The following is a 26048-nucleotide window of genomic DNA, read 5'->3' on the forward strand; positions in this document are numbered from 1 at the left end:
GGATGGAGATTCACCAGTCTGGAAACGCAGATTGTGCTGTGCCTGCCTTCATATAAAACTACAAGTGCTGAGCACCATGGTGTCACCAACAAGGAAACTCTCTCAGGATCCCAGGCTCAAACCCACTTGGGATAGGCCACATGCTGGACCTCCCAAAGCAGCCCCCTTGATAGCAAAGCCATAGAGGGACCGAGCAACTGGGCTGGCCTGCAGACGTGAAGAGTATTATTATGTGCAGCAAGGCAGGTACGGATGTGCACCATCAGTAGAAACACATGCTCCCGGTTGTGGCACTCTGCTAGTCAGCTGGGTGGCACTTGACTCTTTCCTAGGTGGCTGCCCAAGCACTCAGCTTTCAGGGAACACTGCCCACCACCCCCGCTACAAACTTGGGAAAGAGAAACCAAACCCAAAGAACCAGCTGAGGGGCTTGTCTACACTCTGAGCAGTGTCTGCAGCATAGGTGGGCAAACCCCGAGCTGGCTCTGGGGTCTCTAGCTCAAATCCTAGCAGCAAGCAGACAGCCTGGGCAGCAGCACAGCCCAGCTCCTAAAGCAATCCCCCAGGACCCTGGCGGGCCAGCGCCCTACCACTAGCACCGAGGTTTCCTTCCTCCTTTCTTGCACCAATTCCTGAAAGGTGAACCTGTTGCTGTGACTCCCCCAGCTCGGACCCAGAGACACGCGTCGGCCCCTGAACCGCAACGCAAATCCTTATGGGGAAGGATATTGGGACAAGGAGCTTGTCGTCCACACTGTGGCACTATTCTAGTCCAGCAGGGCCGTCTCTGGAATGACAGGAGCTCTGCTGGTAGATCTTGCTTGGGAGGGGAAAAGGAAGGGGAGGTTTTTGAGCTGATTACCAGGTTTGGGGACTCAGGTGTACAATGACATTTACTGTAAGCTCTCAGACTCTGGGACCGGAGATGCACCTGTAGGGCTGCTGGCTCGCTATGCTCCCTAGCTAAACGCCCCAAGTCTGAGCAAACACCTTACCAACTTCTTCCTGGGGCCAGACTCCATGTAGTAGGCGTACGGATAGGTGTACTGCAGGGTGTAACGACACTGCAACAGAAGAGGAAACGCATTTAGCCTCGGCTGCGGTTAGCACAGCTTATTTCTGACTAATGGAGGGACACCGGACCAGTCTAGGATAGGAGAGACCATTACCAGATGCTTCTGAGGACAGTGCAGGAACCAATTCTGGACTAACCTGCTTAGAAAGGTGCCCTCCTGCTAACCTCAGGCAGGTTCAGGGCATAATCTTATAGCTCTCCCTCCTCAGCCAGGGAAGGGTTTGGTGTGTAGCCTCTCCTGTGGGTGCACAGCCAAAACCACCCACCTTTGCGAGCAGCTTTGCAGCGTTCTGCAGGTACTGCCAGTCTATCCATGTTCCCAGGTTGTTCATCACCCTTTCCTGGATCTTCTCCTGAATTCGCTGGTACGTCTGTGCCTCTAACTGCAAACTTTTATTGTGGTTCTCCCACTGCAGAAGCAGAAGAAAAGGGGCATGAGATCAAAGTGCTGCTACCCACAGATACAAACTCCAGCCAACAGGAAGGCTGACGGGGCTGGAGTCCAGCAGGACAGGACATGCAGTGGGCAGGAGGACAGCACAGCAGCACCCCCAGGTTGCAAGCCCATAGAAGCAGGTGGGAGCCAAGAGCAAACCCAGCCCCCCCCTCGAAATGCCCTATGGTCACAATAGCGTCTTCTGAACGAATAGAAAGAGTAAAATCATGGGAATTCCCTCCCTGAAGAGGTCTCGGACAAAAGATGAAGACTGGCTTTCTGAGCTTGGCCATTAGCCAGAGTCCTTGATCTGGGAAGCCAAGAGTATTCACCTGGTATTTTAATACTGGACTAAAAGATTCACCCGCTGTTGCACAGGTCCTTGCATAAGTTTTGTTTTTCTTCATTTAAGTCATTGCTCTGGGGTGGGACTGGGGAGGGGTTCAGGGCACAGGCTGCCCTGGGGAGTGAGGACAACCCCAGCCCTCTCTCACCACAGCAGCTTGGGGCCAGATGAGAAACACCTCTCCATGGCTGCTACAGCTGCCGTGGGCACAGCTGGAGAGGGGTGCATGTTTCCTGGCTGGGGGACAGACAGCACACACGCTCTTTGAAACATACAGGAGATTGCTGTCCATTTCTCCACCCGTGCAGGCCCAAAGAGGTTATAGCTGTCCTGGCTATCTCTGGCCTCTTCCTGCCCTCTTCTGGTCATTCTAGGTATAACTCCCTCCTGCCAGACCCCTCCCTTTCCATTTTATGAAACAAGTGAATTCCAGGCACATCCCATTGTCCTGGCACAACCAAACCCCGACCCTGCCCTAAGTTAGGATAAGAGGAAGTGGCATATGAAATGTGGAAGTTCTCACTCTTACCGCTTCGGAGGCATTCTTGAACAAATGGACTTGCAGATGGATGGACAGACAGATGCACATTACTAAAATATCTAGTAAGATTAATGCCATGAAGCAGCAGCTGTTTATATCTGAATGAGGAAGTAAGCGCATGCTGACCTCACAAAAGCAGCAGCTGTGGAGCTACAGCGTTTTCGGTCTAGGCGCTGCACTAGACCTGTACAGGTTGACCAGTCCTATGCATGCCTGCTGCAGGGAAAGAGGAGCTGTATCTGTCTCACTGGTCAGTGACAGATTCCAGCATGTCCTGACAAAAATCCCCTTAACATTTCATTCAACTCCATGATGGAGTTCTGATGGAAACACCAGAGATTTGCTTCTTCTTGGTCCTCATATATTCATGCCAGGAGGAGCTTTGGAAAGTTCCCTGGCCCTGTGAGGAAAGGGCTGCATTGACAGCGCAGGGGACAGGACCAGATGACCTTTTCCAGTCCTATGATACCTATATCTGCAACAGCACAGCAGCATCTTGTAGAGCAGGGGTGAGGAACCTAAGTCCCAGGGGGCCAGATGCTGCCCCTGGGGAGCCTGCTCTGGCACTCCAGCCCCTGCCATTCCCCTTCAAGGCTAGAGCACACAAACTCTTCTAGCCTGGCCCCCCTAGGCTCTGGTGTGCTGGCGCATGTGGGCAGTGGCTTTCTCCTCCTCAGTCAGGGGCCATGTCAGTGAGGCTTTGTTTGGGGGTTCTCTCTCGCTTGTGTGTGGCCCCTGGCTGATTTCTCGGTCGGTCAGTGGCTCCCCACCCAGAAAAGGTTCCCCGCCCCTGTTGTAGAGGGACACTACATTAGAATGATTCAGTTGCATCATTATAGCACTAGGAGCTCTGAGCGTGGATGAGAATCCCACTGAACTAGTTGCTGAGAACACAGAAAACTGCAGGCAGTGCTGATATTCTGCAGCGTCGGGAGATGAAAGCAAGCTCGTGTGGTTTGCTTCAGTGTAGAACAAAAGTTAACAGCCTGGCTGAGATCTGCTGGGCAGAGTTCTGGGTCTGCAGGAACTGAAGACAGGCCCTGCACTGGACTATCAGTACAGAACCTTTCGCTGTGTAGCTTCGTGCACCGACACCTCTGGCAATGACCTTTGCACCAGGCAGCGACATTAAAAGCGACAGCAGCTCTGGCCAAAGAGCTATGTCCTACCCGCTCAAAATAGAACAAGTACTTCTTAAGGGCCTCCCTGGCCTGTGCTTGCTGACTCTGGTTTACAATATCAGGATTCTCTTTGTACCGACTGCATTCGTAGTACTCGCTGCCGTGGGTCTTCCAGTCCCCCAGACACATCCAGCAGAAGTCTGTGGAGAACAAGGCACAATCAGTGAGAAACGCTGCCAGAGAAACAGACCCTATTCCCTTTAGCCACGCAGCATGGGAAGTGTGCACGCGCCATCCTGCCTGGAGAACAGAGTACAGCTTGTGGGCCGAATGCAGCCCCATCTGGGGGGTGTATCTAAATACAGAGAGGTAACACTCCCACTGTGCTCCAAGGGGACACAGCTTAGCACACACGGCAGGTTGGAAACCAGGCCCCGGAGTCTCCAGAGGCTGCACCTCCTAGTGAAAGAGGAGGGCAGTTGCAGTCTTACTTGTGAGAGCTGCCGCTCTCCGACTGCTGGCGAGCTGCCAGCGTGGCGGCTGGCTGGATTGGGTTTAAGGATTCAGCAGTGCACAAATCCCTGCAGACAACCCACTTTGCGTTCCCATGGGGGCACGCTGGGCGGTGCTGATGGCCTGTGCTACAGGGGTCAGATCAGACTGAGTTTGGCCTTTGGACGAAGACACCTGTCCATAGCCAGCGGCTCAGGAGACAGCTCCAGAGCAGAAATCCCTGCGAGCGAGCCTATGCTGGCGCAACGCTAAGGGGAGACACTCCAACGCGGATGGCGAGGGTTCTCCCTCGGGCACAGTTTCTCCACCTCTGCAAGAGGTGGCGGCCCAGGCACCGGGAGAAGCCCTGCTGTCTGCATCAGGGGTTAGGTCACGGTAACTCTGACTCAGGGTTCACATCTGAGCCCCATATCAGTTTGTAGCGTAGACCTGACCTGAGTGAGAGGATGTGGGTAAAAGAGCAAAGGAGAAAAAGTAACACAACAGCTAAACCTGCAACAGCTTCCTGGGTCTGTCTGAAAGCGGAAAGGATGGCAATTAAACAGCTGCTGCACGAATTGCTTCGGAAAGGCTGTTGGATTGAGATCTGCTAACTCCACCCATGGGCTGGCCTGCTCTCGCAAGTGCCAACCACTGTGCTAGCTAGGGACCTGCGGTGCACCTTGTACCAGAGCATCCCGCCAAGTCACTGCCACTCCTGCTGGTCTAGCAGCAAAGGAAGTGAACTAGATGGGTGGATTAAGGTTACTGTCTTGCCTAGCCTCGCCTCTGGGAGAGAGCCCCAGACACAGGTGGGTGCCCTGGGGTAAAACAAATGTAGCATCGCACAAAAGCCACTTGCTTTGCATGCCTGATACTTCACATTGCTTGACCAAGGGCTGAGGATGGCCAGGCTGCCTCTTGCAGGGGAATAGACTGAGAAGCAGTCAAGTGGACAAGATTAGAGGATTAGGAAGCCCACCCCACTTCCGCAGCTTGGTTGACCTGTACATGTGTGAACAGAAAGCCCAAGTCTAGTTTGACACAAAGGCTCAAGCTCCGTAACACAGAAAGTGGTTTCACCTGCTGGTACAGAAATCCACGTGCGTACCAAGAACTGCTCCAGGAAAGCTTATAAACACCACAGCACGTTCCTGAGGAGCAGTCTCATGACCAAAGGGAGCTGACGACCTTTTCACTCCTAAATGCCACTGATGTGCCAGAAAGCAGGTAAGAACAAAGCACCGAAGTCGGAGATGTAATTAGTATCCTCTGGGTATCTGTTAACTGGCTATTTTAGACAACAGCTTTTGTTATTGGCTAATTTAGGAACCCTCCCTTTCCCCAGCAGATCCCAGATCCCGCTACGTACCGTGCTTGCATTTGGAGCATTGCTGAAAAGGAAGAGAAAGAGACATTATTGCAATCTGCCGAAGGACAGGGCAAGGGAGAGCAAAGGATCAGGGAGTTGCTCACCATGTGATTGCAGCCTCCATTCTTTTCAATGCAGATATTGCACTTGGGACACTGGGAAAAACAAAAGCAATCATTCCATCCTGCTGTTCTAGAATCGCCCCGAAGAACAGAATCCCAGCCCCAGCGTGACCCCCACACTATTCCTGAGGAGCCCATTTTCAAGTGGGATGAGGGGGATGGAGGGGTGGCTGCCTCCTGGACTCAGCAGCTCAGTGGTGCTGAGACGACAGTTCCAGGGTAAGTCATTAGACCTAGCCTTACCACTGCTGAGTAAACCAAAGTTTAACTGGCCACTCTGGCTTAGAGATTAAATCAGTTTACAAAGACAGACTGAGTTGCCACAGAGACTCAGAGCACAGGAGCACCTAGTTCTGTACCCTGCCTTCAGGAACAGCGGAAGGGTAGCTGCCTTAGAGGACGAGCAAAGCCGACATACGCCTGCCTGACTAGAGAATGGTTTACAGAAGTTTCTTTGTTCCACGGCTGATATACTGGACAATGTAACTGTTACTATAGTCTCTGGTTTGCAAAGCTCTAGGAAGTATCCAACTTAGCCAATTGGAATCTGAAGACACCAAATCACGTCCCAGTCCAAAACTACCACTAGGGGCCTGGATGAGATTGGAATCTCTGATTTACCCATAACCATTTCCCCGAACCACAAAACCCGACAATCAAGCCAGCGACCATGACTTCCACACTCCCCCCACACTGCATATACAGCTCCTTTTCTTGAGTCCTTTAAATTAACCAAGTGCTCAGAAAACCAAAAGCTAGGCACAAAGACCTTTTAAGTCATGAAGTCCCTTTGGCTCCCCCAGCCAATGGGGACCAGCCTTACAACAAGCATATTCATTTTCACACCGCCCTATATTGCTGTGCCGGCTTCACCGCATCTCCCACTTCAGGCTAGATAACCCCAGGTCTTCTGCTTATTAAGCCTCCTCCCACAAATGGAAATGGATGCTCTACGCTTTACATTCTCTCAACTCCACGGGTAGAACGAAGGCTCTGTACTGCTGCCAGCAGGAATGGCCCTTGGTGCGTCCGAGCATTCTCCTTTGCTAAAGCAATTAACTGCAGCCGCCCACCAGACAGAATGGCTGCTTCTCAGCCACTAGAGAGCAACATTCCCACGGCAGAGTCATGCTCTCAACGAGTTCAGCAGAACGAAGATGGAACACTTTGCTAGGCAGAGGGGCACTTCCCAGTTTCAAGTATATTTGCAGGAGTAGAGCCAGCAACAGAATCTCAGAAACGTAGGACGGGAAGGCTGCCTACACAGCAGTGTTATTTCAGATGAACTGGCGTTATTCTGAAATAACAAAGTGTGTCTGCACTACAAGCAGTTATTTCGACAGTGTCGAGCTGGAGGACTTCTCACGCCAACTCCTGTGACCCTCATGGTACGAGGCGTGAGGGAAGTCGGAGGAAGAGTGCTCTCTCTCGGACTTCCTTCTCTGTCCACAGCGCCAAAAGCCAAAATAAGCTTTTTCCACTTAAGCTACACAATTGACATAGCTCAAAATAGAACAAGTACTTCTTAAGGGCCTCCCTGGCCTGTGCTTGCTGACTCTGGTTTACAATATCAGGATTCTCTCTGTACCGACTGCATTCGTAGTACTCGCTACCATGGGTCTTATTTCGGCTTTAGCCCGGCTGTAGAGACGTGCCCGAGAGGACCTTGATAGGCCATCTAGCCCAGCCCCCTGCACTGAGGCAGGACTAAGTATTATCTAGATCCTAGACCACCCCTGGCAGGTGGGTGTTTGTCTAACCTGTTCTTAAAAACCTGCGTAAGACAAGACATTCCACAACCTCTCTTGGTAATTTCGTTCTGTGCTTAACCACCCTGAGAGGTAAGAAGTTTTTCCTAATGTTTAACCTAAACCTTCCCTGCTGCAATTTAAGCCCATTGCTTCTTCTTCTGCCCTCAGTGGAGAAGAACAATCTATAAGGCCTCTTTATAACAATTTTTTCCAAACTTGAAGATTTATCTGTATCTCTCTCAGTCTCTTCTCCAGACTAAACTAACCCAGTTTTTTCAATGTTCCCACATAGGTCATGTTTTCTAGACCTTAATAATTTTTGTTGCTGCCCTCTGGACTGTCTCCAGTTCGTTCACATCTTGCCCAAAGTCTGGTGCCCAAAACTGGACACCGAGCTCTCACTGAAGTTTCTCAGTAGAAGCAGAAAAAATACTACTGCTACTACTACTTAAGAGCAGGTTAGACAGACATCTATCAGGGATGGTCTCGATGGTCCTGGGTCCTGCCGTGAGGGCAGGGGACTGGACTTGATGACCTCTCGAGGTCCCTTCCAGTTCTAGGATTGTATATAGATTTTTTTTATCACTCCTGCAAATACAGCCCAGAATGATGGTTGCTTTTTTTGCGCCAGTGTTATATTATTTACTCATCTTTAGCTTGGGTTCCACTCCCAGATTACTCTTTCCTAACCAGCCATTTTCCATTTTATGTTCCTGCACCTGATTGTTCCTTCCTAAGTCCTGTATTTGGCATCTGTCCTTACTGAGTTTCAGGATTACAGGTTGGTTTGGTATGATACATTATAACAGATCCATGTTGACTGTTACTTATCTTATCTTCTAGCTACAGGTAAAGTGATTGTTCAAGTATTTGATCCATCCCCTTTCTTGGTACTAATGTTAAGCTGACAGGTCTGCAATTCACTGAGTTGCGCTTATTCCCTTTTTATAGACAGGTACGATAATTGCTCTTTCCCAGTGCTCTGGGATCTCTCCCGCTCTCTCAAAGATAGTTGCCAATGGTGCAGAGATCTCTTCCACCAGCTCCCTAAGCATTCAAGAACGCATTTGGTCAGGCCCTGCCAACCTGAAGGCACCCTACTTGTCTAAGCTCTGATTCCATTAGTACTCTGCTTGATGTTGGTTTCACTGACAAAAGTGCTGGTGTGGACAGTGAGTCTCCTGCTGTCATAGTGACCACCGCTCATCGGGAGCGGTTTAATGATGCTGGTGGGAGAGCTGTCACTCATCAGCAAGGAGCTGCTATATGGAGCCTTTGCGGTAGCACAGCTGCAGCAGTACGGTCTGTGCTAGAAACACAGCACAAGGCATTTTCACTTGTTCTTTCTCCAGTCAGCCTCAGATCTTACCCCATCGACACTGACGTTCACTAGGTCAGTCAGACTTGTCACTGCTAACCTGTCTGGTGAAAACACACAAACTAGCCACTGAGCACGTCAGCCATTGCTGTATTTTCTGCTATGATCAGATAACAGGATTCTGATTTAAAGCCCCTAATTCAAATTAGCTAGTAAACCTCATTGCAGGAGGAATACCAGCTAATTCGAGATAGGGCTTTAAATCGGAATCCCGTTTCACTGCCGCGTATAGACGCGGGCAGTTACTTCAGGCTAGTCAATTTCTAAAATGGAGACCAGACAGGAACACGCAAATCAAGCGCGGGATATTTAAATCCCGGGCTTGATTTGCAAATCCGGTCGCCCTCATTAGCCTCCCTAGATCGATCTAGGTGTAGACGTACCCTGAGGTTGCTCAAGTTTGCCTTTTTGAAGCCCATTGTCTTGATTCTGCTGTTTTTCCTCCTACCATGAATGTTATTTCACCATCACTTTTGTTTCAGCTGCCTTCCAACTTCAAATTCTCCACCAGTTGCTCCCTGTCAGAATCAAACCTAGAACAGCTGAAGTCATTTCCCTGATCATTGTAATGATTTGTCTCTGCTACATTTTACATCTTGTTGGACAAACTATCCCCTGTAATACAGTCCCAAGAGATGTGCAGGCAATTGCAATCATCCATCACTAAGTCCTGTGCTTTGGTTAATTTTTTTTTTTTAAAGCCTCACTACCTCTTCTTCCAGGTTTGGCAGGCCACAGTAGATCTCTACCATGACATCACTTGTGGTTTTTTTACTCCTTTTATCCTCACTTAGAGCATTTCAACAGGTATGTGCTCTCACTTCTACTTTAGCCTTGCTTCAGAGAGAGAGAGAGAGAGAGAGAGAGAGAGAGAGAGCGCGCGTGAGGGTGTTTGTGTGTAAAATATACATGGCAACGTCCTCCCATTTCCTCTTGGCTCTCCTTCCTGAACAAGCTGTATCCTTCAATACCAGTATTCCTGTCGTGAATTATCCCAAGTCTTTGTGATGTCAATTATGTCGGAACTGTGCTTATTTAGTCGTATTTCTAGTTCTGCCTGTTTATTCCCCATGCATCCCGCATTAGTGAACAGACATCAACGATGTTCATTTACGTTCCCCCCTAATGCTAAGCTATCCAAGACCTTTGCACCAAAAACCTAAGCGGGAATTTACTAACTTTATACAAAGCAGCATAAAATGCTAAATGTGCACAGAATTTTGCTCCCCCTTCCCTGCAGGACTAGACACTCTTACATCTTTAGTGTGAGCACTGATGTAGTTGGCTGTTTCAGAGTCGTCTGCACACTTGGTGAGCCATTTGCGGATGGTGGCGCAGTCTGTAGGTGCGTGGTACATCTGCCGACACTTGAAACTTAACAAGAAGAGAAAGAAATTCTAGTGTTCAGGGGAGTTAATATTTTGTGCTAATAACCAAGAAGCCAGACTTTCCTCATAACCAGGATCTAAATGGGAGAGGTGTGAGGAGACAAGCAGCTTGTCAGGAGGAGGAGGTCTCACAACACACTCCAGTGACAACCCTTCCTATACTACTCCCAGTTCTCTTACTTCACCCATGGACACTGCAAGCCAGGAACGCACTATTAGCTTTCTGCTCCAGTGGAAGTTTATTCTTATCCTGGAGAGGACCTTAGCATACAGACGTTTAAAGGTATTCTAGACTTCACATAGAGACATCAGCTGACAACATATCTGAACACTACACTCTGTTTCAGCGCATGCTTAGGAGTGTGCCTCCCAATGGAGGCCTGTGCGCGTAGTTAGGCTATCCGAGTCCCTCGGCTTTACGGTTTTCTGGGTACTGGGAATGTGCTAGAGAACAGAGCAAATATACAAACACAGGCAAGAGACTGGATCCTTGCAGCAGCCATTAATGCAGGGCAACTCAACACGCAGCCCGTGGGTAGGAGCCAAAACAAAAAGTCGTCAATAGAATGGTCTCCTGTTGAGATGCGTTTTAGTCGTTAAATTCCTCGACTGTCATTGCTCACTGAAAGTGCTATCATGGGGTGGCAATCAGGTATCTATTGCATTTTATTAATATCAGCAGAACTGACTTAAATGGGGCCTGTGTGTTGTGTAGTCTTGCCTTAATCTTTGTATTCATGCCCGTCAGTGTGAAAGAAGCTATTTGCATATATTTGCATGCATATGCAACCCCACTTAAGTTGTGGCCCTCAGCATGTGCGGTGAGTATCAATGTGGCTCCCAGGGCTTCCAAAGTGGAGTAGCCAGCCCTGTGTTATGCATCATTCCCCAAATCACCCATCAATGCTTGCATCATAATTTGTAGATTAATCCAAGCTACAGAGGACAGAGGAGACTTGTTTCCCTGGATTACTGAGGGCGAGTTTTCAGAGGCGGTCAGAACCCACAGCTCCCACTGACAGTCAGGCCCCCTCTAACTCCATGAGCCACGGGGCTCACGTTACCAACCGCTCTAGAAAGGCTGTGTGATGCTTCGACACGCTAGGCCTGTTCTCACAGGAAGCCGCCGTAAGCAGAGCACATGCCTTTGCCCCATGCTTTCCTTACAGCCCTGAAGCCTTTTACTTCCTTACCAGAAAACTTCGTTGCATCGATTGCACTGAACACGCCGAGCTCGGGGCTCCTGTACCTGGATGACCATGGGGCAGTCTGCACCGGGACACAGCTGCAGCTGGTAGTGGCTCTGCAAGGAGACCGAGTGGCAAGGTCAGCAATTGCTAGGGAGAACGCTGCTCTCCACGCTGCGAGTACAAGTGCCCTGCATGCACGTGACTGGGCAGATCTTGGATCTTCTGGAGAAGACAAGGGAAGCGCCACCGGAACATGCCCAAGAGCGGGCAATCAGTCTCTCCTCCATGCAGAGGAGGTTGCGATTGTGCCCACAGCAGACTTGGAGGCTTTGCATCTCGCATTTATTACAAGCTGAGGCTGTCGTGGTCAGTCATGAAACAAGGAAATTTGAGGTCCCATCCATAATGCCAGGAGACCGTCAGGAGAAACTCTAGACAGACCTGGACTCTCCCTCTACTTCAACTCCTTTCTCTCCACTTACGTTCCACCCTTTGCACACTCTGCTTCTCAACTGTGGCTAATCTGTCCCCTCCCTGTGGCGCCCCCGATACTGTATCTCGAGTATACATCACTCAGTTACTCCCTCTAAACATTGTGCTCTCTCGCAATTGGAAAAGACTCGCCAAGCTCTGCCGAGTGAAGGCATGCACAAGGGATGCTGCAGAACAGTGGCCAGAGCTGCACTGGCATAAGGGAACGTCTGTACCTCCCCAACAATATTTCTTGGTGTTGCACCAGTATTTAATAGTCAACTTAAGCTCTCGGCTTTAAGAGCAGAGCACTCTGCTTCAAGAAATGGGCAAGCACCAGCTGGAGCAGGGCTGGGCAGAATACGGCCCGGCGGCCAGATCTGGCCTGCCACACCACTGGATCTGGTCCACGGACCACCCTGCCGGGCCCCTCGGGAGTGCAGCTGCTGAGGTGTAAGTGCAGTCCCTATGTTTCCCTGCTCTGCAGGGAGGGGGGAAGCTTCGTGTGATCTCCCCACCCCCAAGCCCAATCCTCAGCTCCTGTTGGCCAGACACAACCGACCAATAAGAACTGACCTCGGCCAAACTATCAGCTCCTATTGGCTGGAAACAGCCAGCCAATTGGAGCAGAGAGATTGCCCTGGGAGATGGGGGCAGCACAAGCCTCTTCCCCCACCACCCCAGTGGAGAGCCATGAGGAGGGAGCAGCCTGTATTATCAAGTGGTTTGGGGCTGCAGCAGGCAGGGAGCCCAGCCTGCCATGGGGTGCGGCAGGGCTGCTGGCCGGGAGATGCTTAGGTAAGCACCTCCCAGCCAGGGCCGGTCTCTGGCACCCTAACTCCCTCCTCCAGGTCACCGTCCAAACCCTCTGCACCACCCCTGCCCCAGGTCACAACTCCCTCCCAGACCCTGTACCCCCATCTACAACCCTCCCCCAGGCCAGAATCCTCTCCTGCACCCAGACACCCTCCCAGACCCTGTACCCCCTCCTACAGCCCTCCCCCAGGCCAGAATCCTCTCCTGCACCCAGACACCCTCCCAGACCCTGTACCCTCTCCTACAGCCCTCCCCCAGGCCAGAATCCTCTCCTGCACCCCGACACCCTCCCAGACCCTGTACCCTCTCCCCCTGGCCAGAATCCTCTCCTGCACCCAGACACCCTCCCAGATCCTGTGCCCCCTCCTACAGCCCTCCCCCAGGCCAGAATCCTCTCCTGCACCCAGAAACCCTCCCAGACCCTGTACCCTCTCCTACAGCCCTCCCCCAGGCCAGAATCCTCTCCTGCACCCACACACCCTCCCAGACCCTGTACCCCCTCCTACAGCCCTCCCCCAGGCCAGAATCCTCTCCTGCACCCAGACACCCTCCCAGACCCTGTACCCCCTCCTACAGCCCTCCCCCAGGCCAGAATCCTCTCCTGCACCCAGACACCCTCCCAGACCCTGTACCCTCTCCTACAGCCCTCCCCCAGGCCAGAATCCTCTCCTGCACCCAGACACCCTCCCAGACCCTGTACCCCCTCCTACAGCCCTCCCCCAGGCCAGAATCCTCTCCTGCACCCCGACACCCTCCCAGACCCTGTACCCTCTCCCCCTGGCCAGAATCCTCTCCTGCACCCAGACACCCTCCCAGATCCTGTGCCCCCTCCTACAGCCCTCCCCCAGGCCAGAATCCTCTCCTGCACCCAGAAACCCTCCCAGACCCTGTACCCTCTCCTACAGCCCTCCCCCAGGCCAGAATCCTCTCCTGCACCCACACACCCTCCCAGACCCTGTACCCCCTCCTACAGCCCTCCCCCAGGCCAGAATCCTCTCCTGCACCCAGACACCCTCCCAGACCCTGTACCCCCTCCTACAGCCCTCCCCCAGGCCAGAATCCTCTCCTGCACCCAGACACCCTCCCAGACCCTGTACCCTCTCCTACAGCCCTCCCCCAGGCCAGAATCCTCTCCTGCACCCAGAAACCCTCCCAGACCCTGTACCCTCTCCCCCAGGCCAGAATCCTCGCTTGCACCCAAACACCCTCCCAGACCCTGCATCCCAATCCACTGCCCAGGTCACAATCCCCTCCTCCACCCAAACACCCTCGCAGACCCCATTCCGTTACTCCATGTGCCCTTCTGCATCCAACCTCCAACCTAGACCCCCCACCCCCCCACAGAAAAGTGCAGCCCTTGACCACCTACCAAAATTTGGAGTGGCCCCCCACCAGAAATTATTGCCCACCCCTGAGCTGGAGTCACCAGGATGCCATCAGAGCAAGATTTATTCTGGCACGTCGTTTGAGAACTCGGATGGCGAGCCCTGCACTACAGCCGGGACCACGGACAGTGACGGCCGCTCTGGCCCTGAACTCTCTACACAGGCATCGTGAAGACGCCCAGATGCCAAGATCAATTTTGGCAAGTCACTCGGGACTTGGGGTGCCCAGGGTCCAGTTTTGCAAAGGGGGGGGGGGGGGAGTACTCAGCACTTTTGGAACAAACCAGCCCTCTTCAGAGGTCTCCCACAGGGCACTAACACTGACGCTCCCTTTTGGAAATCTCGGCCCAAAGTTGGGACGACTGGGAAGGGTCAGGGCAAAGCGGTACACACCTCCACGTAGTCCCTGAAGAGGTAGCGCCGATATTTGTCCTTCAGCTCCTCACTAGGCAGCAGTGGAAACACAAAGTCTTCGGGGGTCCGCAGGGGACAGTCCTGAGCCATGCAGGAGACTCCTATTAAAACAGAGGGCAGTTGCCGCACAGTGCGATGAACGGGGGGACGAATGCAGATCAGAGATGTGCTGTTCCCAACACAGCTTCTCCGGTGCAATCGTGTGACAGGAGAGATACAACAGTTACAATCGCCAGCTACAGTCCAGCTGCTGTCGGTGGAAGATGACGCAGGCAGGTACATCTGGGGCAGTCCCAGCTTCACCATCCCTGTAGTGGGATGTCACGGCTGTGCACCTGAAGGCCCGGTGAGGAGTAATCGGCCACCTTGCAGTAGCACTGGCTACGGACGAGGGGCGTTTGAGTGTAACCGTTGTTAACCGCTGTGCCAAGAAGCGGAGGCTTATTGGTTAATGATGTCAGCTCTGCTCAGCAAAGCCACCTCCCCGGGAGCCGGGCGGCCGAAGGCTGCCGGCTCTGCCCCAGGGAGGAGGCTTGCTGTGGCAGGGACGCCGCCCCCCTGGAAGTGGGGCCCCCGCTCCGGCGGAGGCTTCGCTGCTGGCTCTGCAGTATTAAGCTGGATACTGCACAGCCCCCAGCATGTAACCGTGTCACCGCAGAGATTTTCCCTACTACTGACAGCGTCCACCAACACCGAAGGGGCCTGTGGAAATACACTCAAAGGCCCCTGTACTCTCAAAAGCCAACAGACATCCAGGACAATGTGCTCCTGAAGAGCTGCGACCTTTAAACACTGTAGCCTTGCTGCCTGAAGCCTCTCCCTGGTGATGTGATAATTGGCCTACAAGTTTCCCCTAACTGTGAGTGCAGCTGGAAGGAGTGAGTGCAAGTTCATGGCCCGTCACACTAGCCTACAACAATAAACGGTGGTGGAAAAAGGTGCAAGAAGTGGACAGGAAAAGTGAATACAAACAGAAAGGCCTCCTGGATTAATTCAAGCACTGTGTTAAAATCATGTCTAGAAAACAAGAACAGCGAGAGACTGGAAGTCAATGAACCAAAATTGGTGGAAAAACTTAACAACAAGTAGTCTTGCAGCACCTTATAAACTAACAAAACATGTAGCTGGTATCATGAGCGTTCATGGGCGCAGCCCACTTCCTCAGATCACTGGGGTTATTAAAGGTCCAGTTCCAAAATAAATAAGAGATGGGGGCGGGGAGGGGGAAGAGAGAAGGAAAAAGGGGAAAAAATGGTCAGAGTGTCCATGCGACATGAAGCTGACAAAGTGAAAACTGTTCCTAAGTCCCCACTGTTTGGTTTTTTTAAGGGACGGGGATTAGCGGGACTGGTGGACAACATGAGGGATAGGTTCTTCCACTCTTCTGTCCCTTCTGAAGGCCTTAGAGACCCTGGGGGAATGGAGCTGGCTACCACCATCCTGGCTGGCTGAAAGCCAGGAGAAAGGGAAGGAACAAGCTTCACTATCTTGGCTCCCACCTGCACCCTGAGCCTTCGTCCTGGCAAGGCCAGGCAGCATTCACCACCTTCACCTGCGCTAGCCAAATTCTTAACTCCCTGGGGATGTGAAACTGTGTTATGGTCCCCCCACCCCCCCACCTCCCACTGTAGGTTTTCCCTCCTCACTTCACTTCTTGTCCTTCCTATCCCTCCCATTTATCCTTCTATTTACGAGAGTCCGGCTTAGTTGGCCAACACTGTATATTTTGCAGTGTTGTCTTCAAATCCTCATTGTCAAGTCCAAGTCGAGTCTCAAGTCACTACAGTTCAAGTCTCAAGTCGAGTCTCGAGTCTTAATTTAAAAAATGTCAAGTCACTTTTGTAGAAGCCATCAATATCGGCATTTTCGGACAATTTTTTCACCAAGTCGATTTAACAAAATTAGCAAGTCTCAAGTTGAATCTCAAGTCACAAACAATGAACCCGAGTCGAGTCTCAAGTCGAGTCACCTAAGTGACTTAAGTCGGACTCGAGTTCAAGTCGTGGGACTCGACTCACCAACTCTGATATTTTGCAACTCTGCTGTAAGCCTCTGTCCAGAAAGAGACACCTAAATGCAATATCTTAAACAGCCTAATGCAGGTACAAGTTTGCCATGTCTCAGAGTGGCTGATAAGATGGCATGCTGGGCCTATGATTTTCCAGCAATGAAACTAAAAATCCATATCAGAGAGAGAAGCTGAATATTCTACCTTTCCTGTTCTTTTCTCTTCCCCTTTCATGTGTGTTCATCTTGTTTCATCTTCTAGAAAACGGGATTGGACTTTTACAACTACTCCAACCCATCTTAAGTAATTTTTTTTCTTTTGCCCAAAAAGGAAAGTTATTACCATCCAAGAGACATTCAAATGCCCAACAAAGGGAAAGGGTACAAAAAATGTAAAATATATTAAGTAAGGCTTTCATCTTAACATTTCAAATGCTTTAACTGTTTCCCCTTCCTACCCATATTTTTAATAAAGGATTAAAGATTTTTAATGACATGTTTGCCCCAAATTGTTTAAAACTGTTTAAAATTGGACATTTACAGAGTCATGGTAACACCTTACCTCTTTGGACCCATACAGCCCCTTTAAATTAATAAAACAGTGACTGGTGATCACAGCCTGGCAGGGTCATAAAGACAAGAGTAAGAGAACATTGACCAAAATCTTTGTCCAATTTTAACAGGACTGTCCAAAGTACTGGTAAAAAGGACTTGCATATAAATGACAAACACACCATTACAGAAGTACTTGTATGTACAAGTATGCTGCAGAAATAAATACATAAGTAAAAGAACAAGAATTTTCAACACCCATTTTCCCTGCAGTTGTGAAGTCAGTTTCCAGATAGCTACTTAAACAACAAGCACAGAGCGGGGGAGGAAAAGACCCCAGCGACAATGAAGTTTTAGTCGTATACATAAATAGCCTTGGCATTACCAGAAGAACAACTGCTCCGTTTCCCAACAACCCTGTAGCATGCCAGGGGCAGGTAGGCATTTCCTACACCACCGTGAGGGGATGCAGCACATGGCTACGTACGCCTTGCCTTTCCCTGCTGCCAGCTGCAAGGAGCAATCAGAAGTGAAGGTGCACCAGCCAGACCAAAAGGCCAAAGCTTGGGCAGTCAGAACGCAGAGCCTGAAGCTCCCAAACCAGGGCAATGGGTCCCAGGCCAGTGAGGACGCAGGCGAGATGTGACTTTTTAAAAAACAAACACACTGTTCAGAAGTACTTGCAGATTAGGAAAAAGTTACCTATGTTCCAAGTATCATTACAACGTACTCAAATGCGAGTGCTACGTACAGACGGAAGTACTTCGATGTATACAGAATACTTCCATAGGTACTCAAGTATATGGGACTGGCGATTTACAGTTACTTGGAGGCAGTGCTAGGGTCCACGCTGAAATTAGAGAGATCCTGGCGGTTATGAATTCAGTCCAAACCAGCAGCCAGTTGAAAATATTTAAGGCACTGATTTTACAGGCAAACCAATTGCATGCTTCATTTTCTCAGTATTAAGATATTAAAATGACTGGTCCAGCTGCCTTAGGGAGTGGAGGCAGGGGGAGGACAATGCATCAAATAAAAACCCACCAAAACGTTTGCCTTGAACTCACCGACTCCGACGCCATCCTTGACGAGTACTGTACAATGCTGCTCCCAGCAGCTCCGGCAAAACTGGTGCTGACAAGCCAGCGAGAGCAAATTCTCCTTTCGGACAAACTGCATACACACTGCGCAGTGATGGGAGGAATGTACCATTGTCTGAAAGAGAGGTGCAAACCAAAAGTGGGCTGAAACGGTTCCAGGCACCACTTAGCTCTTCTAACCCTGGAAGCCCAACATGGCCCTCCCCAGCGCTCATGTGGCACTGCTGAGGAAGGAGCCCAGAGTTGTCTTAACTTTAACGTGGGCCAGACTTACTTTCATCTAATTCCAACGGCCCCTGGTTTTAGCCCAAAGGAGGGCGAAGGAGCACAGCTAGAAAAGGCTTCACCTTGAATTCTTGTTAGGAGCCTCTGAGCTGCCAACGGACAATAGACAAGTCTCTTACTTGCTGCCCTGGAGCTGGTGTGTTACCCAGAAGGAGATTTGGTTTTCTAGCCTCTCTGCTTCTCTTGCTACCAAATGAAGATTAACCATCCCTTTGAAATACTCCTTTGCCGCCTGTCTCCCGTCAGTTACTCCTCCCTTGGGAGCAGAGGTTAGTTCAGGGGCTTGTTTGTTCGCTGTCTGGCTCGATCCCAGAGAGCAATCATTCTGTGTGTTCAGCTAGACAGCAATTTCAGCTGGAGTCCTAGAACACTAGACCTGGAAGGCAGCTTGAGAGACTGAGCCCAGTCCCCTGCCCCCACAGCAGGACCAAGCACCACCTGGATCAGGGCTACTCAACTTTGGAAGCCCCGGGGGCCACAATGATACTCACAGCACGTGCCGAGGGCTGCGACTTAAGTGTGGTTTCATGTACACACAAATATAGGCAAATAGCTTCTTTCACACTGACGGGCATGAATACAAAGATTAAGGCAAGACTACACAACACGCAGGCCCCATTGAAGTCAGTTTTGCTGATATTAATACAATGCAATAGTTACCTGATTTCCACCCCATGACAGCACTTGTAATGAGCAGGGACCGTCCAGGAATTTAACTACTAAAACACATAGCAACAGAAGACCATTCTATTGACTCGCCGTTGTGGAGCGTTTTCCCAGTGGAGGCAATGTTCAAAGGATCCCACCGGCAGGCCGCATGTTGAACCCCGTGTAAACCCAAACTGCACCGCAAACAGGCCACGAGTTGAGTAGCCCTGATCTAGATCATCCCTGACAGGTGTCTGTCTAACCTGTTCTTAAATATCTAGTGATGGAGATTCCAGAACCTCCCTCGGCAATTTATTCCAGTGTTTAACCACCCTGACAGGTAGGAAGTTTTTCCTAATGTCCAACCTAAACCCGCCTTGCTGCAATTTAAGCCCATTGCTTCTTGTCCTATCCTTAGAGGCCAAGGGGAACAATTTTTCTCCCTCCTTGTAGCACCCGTTTAGGTACCTGAAAACCGCTATCTTGTCCCCTCTCAGTCTTCTCCTTTCCAAACTCAACAAGCCCAATTCTTTCAGTCTTCCCTCACAGCACGTGTCCCCTAGACTGTTAATCATTCTTGTTGCTCTTCTTTGGACCTTCTTCAATTTCTCCATGTCAGCCTTGAAATGCGGTGCCCAGAACTGGACACAAAACTCCAACTGAGGCCTAACCAGCGCAGAGTAGAGTGGAAGAATGACTTCTCGTGTCTTGCTCACAACACACCTGTTAATGCAGCCCAGAATCATGTTTGCTTTTTTTTCCAAACATCACACTGTTGACTCATATTCAGCTTGTGGTCCACTCTGAACCCTAGATCCCTTTCTGCCGTACTCCTTCCTAGACAGTTGCTTCCCATTCTGTATGTGTGACACGGATTGTTCCTTCATGACAAATGATGCAAGCAAAGATGGCACCTTTATGCACATCAGAGCTTGTGGGGCGAGAAAGCAGATCCCAGTTCACCATGAAGTTCAAGGAACCTCTCCTAGCTCTTCACCTGTGCCACATATTGCACAGCAGACACCATCCCTGCTGTGGAGAATGGGGCAGAATTCATTGCTAGGGCATTCTTGTGCCCAAACCCTGCTGCTCCGGGAAGGAAGTCAGTAGGAAACAATCTAGCTTTCCTGTGTGATTATGCAGGATGAAGCACCCAGCAAGAGACAGAGCAGTCAGCTACTCCTGTGCCGTTTCATTTCACCCTTACAAGTGAAAGGGGAAGCAGGCTATCAGAGCACCTCCAAAGCTGTATTCTGCCTCCAGAGCTGGAAGCAGAGTTTATCCACCCATGTATGTGTAGCAGACTGAAGCCATAATGCAAATCCCTTAGGGCTCTGGTACCTTCAAGAGAAGCCAGCATGGGATAACACCTCCCAGGCCTGACAATGCATTCAGAACTCCACCTCTGCTGAACGAGCGTCCACATGACCAGCATAACCCGGCTGCAGCATCCTCGTCTGCGACAGGTAGGAGCATCTTTGCTCCCGGAGAACTCTATCGTGACTGAGAACAGTTCTCCAGCAGCGTTCGGGATCACTTACTGCTCCGAGCCAGCTAACGTTTATTTGGGCAGTTTCCCTGGGTCTAGCTGATTGTGTCCCTACAAGAGTCTCTATTCTCTTCGACTCGCTGCAGAAGGACCCCCTGTTCCTTGGCAGTTTCACTCCAAGAAAAGCAATTCTGACGATCTGTTGGGTCAGGTTCTCAGACTCCCCCCTCAAATCCTCTAGCTGGTGCCCCTCCGTAGGGCATTCTAGAATACATGCTCTTCACCCCTTCTCTCATCCACACAGCATAGGCAGAGTCAGAGCAACACTGAAAACACTTTCCCCTCTAACCTCATGCTGGAGGAGCTCTTGTGGGCAGGTGAGTATTCCTAGGAGGCAGCATAAGCAGCATGTTCATTTAGGCTTTTGTACACAATTCCCACAAGACAGGGCCCACGTATTCTCCTGATCCAGTGCCTTAGCTGCCTTGGCCTGCACCCCAGAGGCAAAGAAGAGCACTGCAGAGGAGGACTCTTAGGTAGCAGCAGACTCAAGAAAACTAGACCAAATTTGTAAATGCTCACAGGGCCCATTTTACAACATGTGGACTCAAAGGTAGTCTGGAACCCAAATATGCTAGAGAGTTTAAGGTCATGACGCATTCCCCTTTTAGCTTTGTCATTTTGCTTGTCAACACTGCTAGCGACAAGCGGATTCAGATGCAAGAGCAACCACCCATTGTAAAAAAACCAGTCTCCTCTAGCTCCAATAGCCTGTGATGCAGATTCCGACAAGTCACAATCCATTCCCAGAGTAACTGTCTGTGACGTGACACACCGGATGGCAACACCCACGGTCAAATGAACCCTGTAAACATGCACTAGGAAGCTTCTAAGCGGGAGGCAAGTTTCCACAGACCCTGGCCACCACAGCTGCAAAACTCAAACCGGGGCTTCCAAAGTCATTATGAAATAGCGTGGGAAGAAGCATCCTTTGGAGTTGGCCTCCACGCCCTGAAGCAGAGCAAGGCAGTCACTGCAAGGCAACGCCCACTTTCAGTAACAAATAACACTTATTATCCTATCAACCCACAGTTCTCCTGCAGCCTCTTTTAGGAACACAGCAAGATCACAGAGCCCTTGGGCCATGTCGTCTGCCCCCGTGGATTCTGCGAGCTTCTCACTCCCGTTGTATCTGACCTGCTCTTGAAAAGCTACTGTGATTTACTCATCTGTAGGGGTTGTTCCAGTCCATGAACACAGGAAGGCTTATGTCTAAGTGCCAGAGACATCCTGGCTGCGTCTCACTGTAAAATGGGTTGGGCTCAGGTTTAAGACACTACAGCTGCAAAAGCGTTTCTGAGAGGCAGGCCAACCAGTGGGAGAAGTGACCCTAGAATGGGGCGGCACAGAATGAGGGAGTCGGATGCAGAAAGATGAGGGCCTGTAGCACAGGCCTGGTTTGAGGCCTGAGGCCTAGCTAACTATATTACCAAAGTCCTGACCATTCAGCAAAGCTAAGCTGTGAGCAAGAGGCAGGCCCCTGTTTATGGAACTTGGCAGCATGAACAGGGCTGAATGTAAAACACCAGCTGGAACTAGATACTGCTGCAGAACAGTAACTGGTACCGGGTCTAAGCTGAAAGCACATTCTAGAAGGGTGCTAACACCACCCCGTTAAAAAGGACCTTGGTACCCACACACTCCCCACAGATACAGACCCAGGCTCAGGAAAGGGTCAAAAGTGACAGCATGAGGGACAGAGATGTTCTAACTGAACGAGCAGGAGTGCAGTGATGGGTGGTATCTAGGACTATCAGAGGGTGGCAACCTGACACTTCAGGAGTGATATGTAACTTGTTTGCAGAGTATAGAAAGTGGTGTCTCGGAGGGGCTGTCTTTGTCCGGCCTAGGTGGCAGTCTCTCATTCCATGTCAATGACTCAGCTGGTCCATTGTTGGGCCAGGGGTACATATGTAAGAACAGAAGAGCAGCCAGACTGGGTCAGACCAAAGGCCCATCTCGCCCAGTGTCCTGTCTGCCGACAGTGGCCAATGCCACGTGCCCCAAAGGGTAAACATCACATGATCCCTCCCGTCACCCACTTCCAGACAAACAGAGGCTAGGGACACCATTCCTACCCATCCTGGCTAATAGACTGATGGAGGTTAGGTCCGTCAATGGCTATCTAGCTCTTGTTTGAACCCTGTTAAAGTCCTAGCCTTCATCACATCCTCCGGCAAGGAGTTCCACAAGTTGACTGTGTACTGTGTGAAGAAAAACTTCCTTGTTTGTTTTATACCTGCTGCTTATTTGTTTCATTTGGTGAACCCTAGTTCTTCTATTGTGGGAATGAGTATATAACTTTTCCTTATTCACTTTTTCCACACCAGCCATGATTTTATAGAGCTCTATCATACCCCCCCTTAGGGTACATCTACACGGCACAGCTATTTTGGGATACCACAGGCACCCTGAATTAGCTACCCCGTGTCTACACAAACCGCCTGTTATTTCAAAATATTTTTTAAACAACAGGCGCGCTATTTTGCCATCGTGGTAAACCTCATTGCAGGAGGGATAAGGGCTGGCTTGAAATAGCGCATTATTTCAAAATTTAGCACTGCGTAGATGCACCAAATTTCAAAATAAGCTGTTTCAAAATAGTTTCTAAATAAGATACACAGATTGTGTAGCGTAAATTGCGTATTTTATTTTGAGTTTAGGGTCCTGTGTAGACGCACCCGTAGTCTCCTCTTTTCTAAGCTGAAAAGTACAAGCTTTTTTAATCTCTCTTCATATGGGACCCATTCCAACCCCTCATCACTTTGTTGCCCTTTTCTGAACCTTTCCCAAGGACAAGATATGTTTTTTGAGATGAGGAGACCACATCTGTAGACAGTGTTCAAGATGTGGGCGTTCCATGAATTTATAGAGGCAATAAGATATTTTCTGTCTTATTTTCTATCCCTTTTTAAATGATTCCTAACATTCCATTTGCTTTTTTCACTACCACTGCACACTGAATGGATGTTTTCAGAGAATAATAGTAATAATAATAAATAATAATAATAATAAAAAATGGAGATGCCTATCTCCTAGAACTGGAAGGGACCTTGAAAGGTCATCAAGTCCAGCCCCTGCCTTCACAGCAGGACCAAGTACCCTCCCTGACAAAAAACTTTTGCCCCAGATCCCTAAATGGCCCCTTCAAGGATTGAACTCACAACCCTGGGTTTAGCAGGCCAATGCTCAAACCACTGAGCTATCCCTCCTCCGAGAACTAGCCATGACTCCAAGATCTCTCTTGAGTAGTTGTAGCTAAATCAGTCCCCATCATTTTGTATGAATAGTTGGGATTATTTTTTCTCCAAAGCGCATTACTTTGCATTTATCAACATTAAATTTAATTTGCCATTTTGTTGCCCAATCATTTAGTTTGGTGAGATCTTTTTGAAGCTCTTCACAGTCTGCTTTGGTCTTAACTCTCTGGAGCAGTTTGGTATCACCTGCAAATTTTGCCACCTCACTGCTTACCCCTTTCTCTAGATCATTTATAAATAAATTGAATAGGATGGGTCTCAGGACAGACCCTTGGGGGACCCCATTAGTTACCTCTCTCCACTCGAAAAACTTTTCATTTATTCCTGCCTTTTGTTTCCTGTCTTTTAACCAGTTATCCATCCATGAAAGGACCTTCCCTCTTATCCCATGATAACTTACTTGACTTAAGAGACCTTGGTGAGGGACCTTGTCCAAGGCTTTCTGGAAATCTCAGTACGCTATAACCACTGGATCCCCCGTGTCCATGTTTGTTGACCCCCTCAAAGAACTCTCGCAGATTAGTAAGGCATGATTTCCCTTTACAGAAACTATGTTGACTTTCCCCCAACAAATTATGTTCACCCACGTGTCTGACAATTTTATCCTTCATTATAGTTTCAACTGATTTGCCCGGTACTGACGTTAGACTTACCAGTCTGTAATTGCCAGGATCACCTCTAGAGCCCTTTTTAAATATTGGTGTCATGTTAGCTATCTTCCAGTCATTAGCTACGGAAGCTGATTTAAAGGATAGGTTACAAACCACAATTAATAGTTCCGCAATTTCACACGGGAGTTTTCAGAATTCGTGGGTGAATGACATCTGGGCCTGGTGACCTGTTACTGTTACGTTTATCAATTTGTTCCAAAACCTCCTTGAATGATACCTCAGCATACAGCAATTCCTCAGATGTGTCATCTGAAAAGAATGGCTCAGGTTTGGGAATCTCCCCAATATCCTCAGCCGTGAAGACTGAAGTAAAGAATTAATTCAGCTTCTCCGCAATGACTATCATCTTTTGAGTGCTCTTTTAGCATCTCGATGGTCCAAGGGCCCCACTGGTTGTTTAGCAGGCTTCCTGCTTCTGATGGACTTAAATAACATTTTACTGTTACTTTTTGAGTTTTTGGCTGGCTGTTCTTCAAACTCCTTGGCTTTTCTTATTATATTTTTACACTTAATTTGACAGAGTTTATGCTCCTTTCTATTTTAGGATTTGACTTCCACTTTTTCAAATATGTTTTTTTCTCTCTCACTGCTTCTTTTACCTGGTTGTTAAGCCAAGCCATGGTGGCACTTTTTTGGTTCTCTTACTATGTTTTTTTAATTGGGGTATACATTTAAATTGGGCCTCTATTATGGTGTCTTTGAAAAGTTTCCATGAATCTTGCTGGGATTTTACTTTTGTCCCTGTACCTTTTAATTGCTGTTTAACTAACCTCATTTTCATGTAGTTAAAATTAAATGTGTAGAGGTTCAGTAGACTCTACTGACATCTATTACAGTACTTCATTTGACAATAAACCTGGCCAGGCACCCTTTGATCCTTATCTGATTTTGTGGTTCTGGGGGGGGGGCGCTCTCTCGGAGTCTGCTGTGTTGACTACTTGCACAAAGTGAACACAACACACAGGAGGAGCACACATCGCACAGCTGAACGGACGCCACCATTGGTGGAGCAGGAGACCTGTCAGGACACCACAACGGTGAATCCTGACTGCTACCCCAGATACCTACATGTTTGGATGAGGTGAGCTGAACTCCTGCTTCCACTAGCAACTGGGCAGAATTGGACTTGTGCCTGGAAAAGTTAAAGAAAGAATTAAACTCTTGCACCAAAATGCTTTTTGATTTTACAAGAACCATTTTGCCACCAACGAAGAGTAGCTTCTGGAATGGAGTCACACGGGATACCTGAACAAGAAGAGTCTAAGCCATTCTTCAGGGAGGCCCTTGATGCAACAAAATGGATCGTGCTAATAAAACCCTCTTTTTGTGGAAGTAACTAGCACTGCTGATAAAATAGGAACTATGCATAACAGGGTGGACAAAAATAGTTTTAATAAAAACTGGGTTTATCTGTCAGTTTTTAAAATGTACATTAAATAGTATTCTTTAAAATTAAATTAGGTAAAGGCCCATGTAATTCCTATTACACAGAAAATAATTCAAATTTTTTAAATATTAATCAGTATATGCTTGTTGCAGAAATGGTAAAGGAAATCAAACTATTACATTTGTAGAGCCACTGGCTAAGCATCTTGGAACCACATTTTCAGCACTCAATCAGCTTTTGACAGCAGTGCCTCCTGTTGGTGTAGAGAAAATATTTTCTTCATCTCCATTT

The 26048-nt window shown here is 49.3% G+C and overlaps 1 protein-coding gene across 1 annotated transcript in view; it reads right to left on the bottom strand.

The window, feature by feature from the left end:
- ARIH2 (ariadne RBR E3 ubiquitin protein ligase 2) overlaps positions 1-26048 on the bottom strand; it is a 50311-nt gene that overhangs the window by 4331 nt on the left and 19932 nt on the right. The window contains exons 4-13 of the mRNA XM_075938397.1: positions 25439-25502; positions 17925-18072; positions 14278-14399; positions 11216-11325; positions 9891-10008; positions 5488-5538; positions 5384-5405; positions 3568-3719; positions 1342-1485; positions 996-1064 (exon numbers count right to left, since the gene is read on the bottom strand). Of these exons, the coding sequence (XP_075794512.1) occupies positions 996-1064; positions 1342-1485; positions 3568-3719; positions 5384-5405; positions 5488-5538; positions 9891-10008; positions 11216-11325; positions 14278-14399; positions 17925-18072; positions 25439-25502 (1000 nt within the window). The remainder of the gene's footprint in view (positions 1-995; positions 1065-1341; positions 1486-3567; positions 3720-5383; positions 5406-5487; positions 5539-9890; positions 10009-11215; positions 11326-14277; positions 14400-17924; positions 18073-25438; positions 25503-26048) is intronic.

The sequence above is a fragment of the Pelodiscus sinensis genome, chromosome 11, assembly GCF_049634645.1.
Source record: "Pelodiscus sinensis isolate JC-2024 chromosome 11, ASM4963464v1, whole genome shotgun sequence".
Lineage (NCBI taxonomy): Eukaryota > Metazoa > Chordata > Testudines > Trionychidae > Pelodiscus > Pelodiscus sinensis.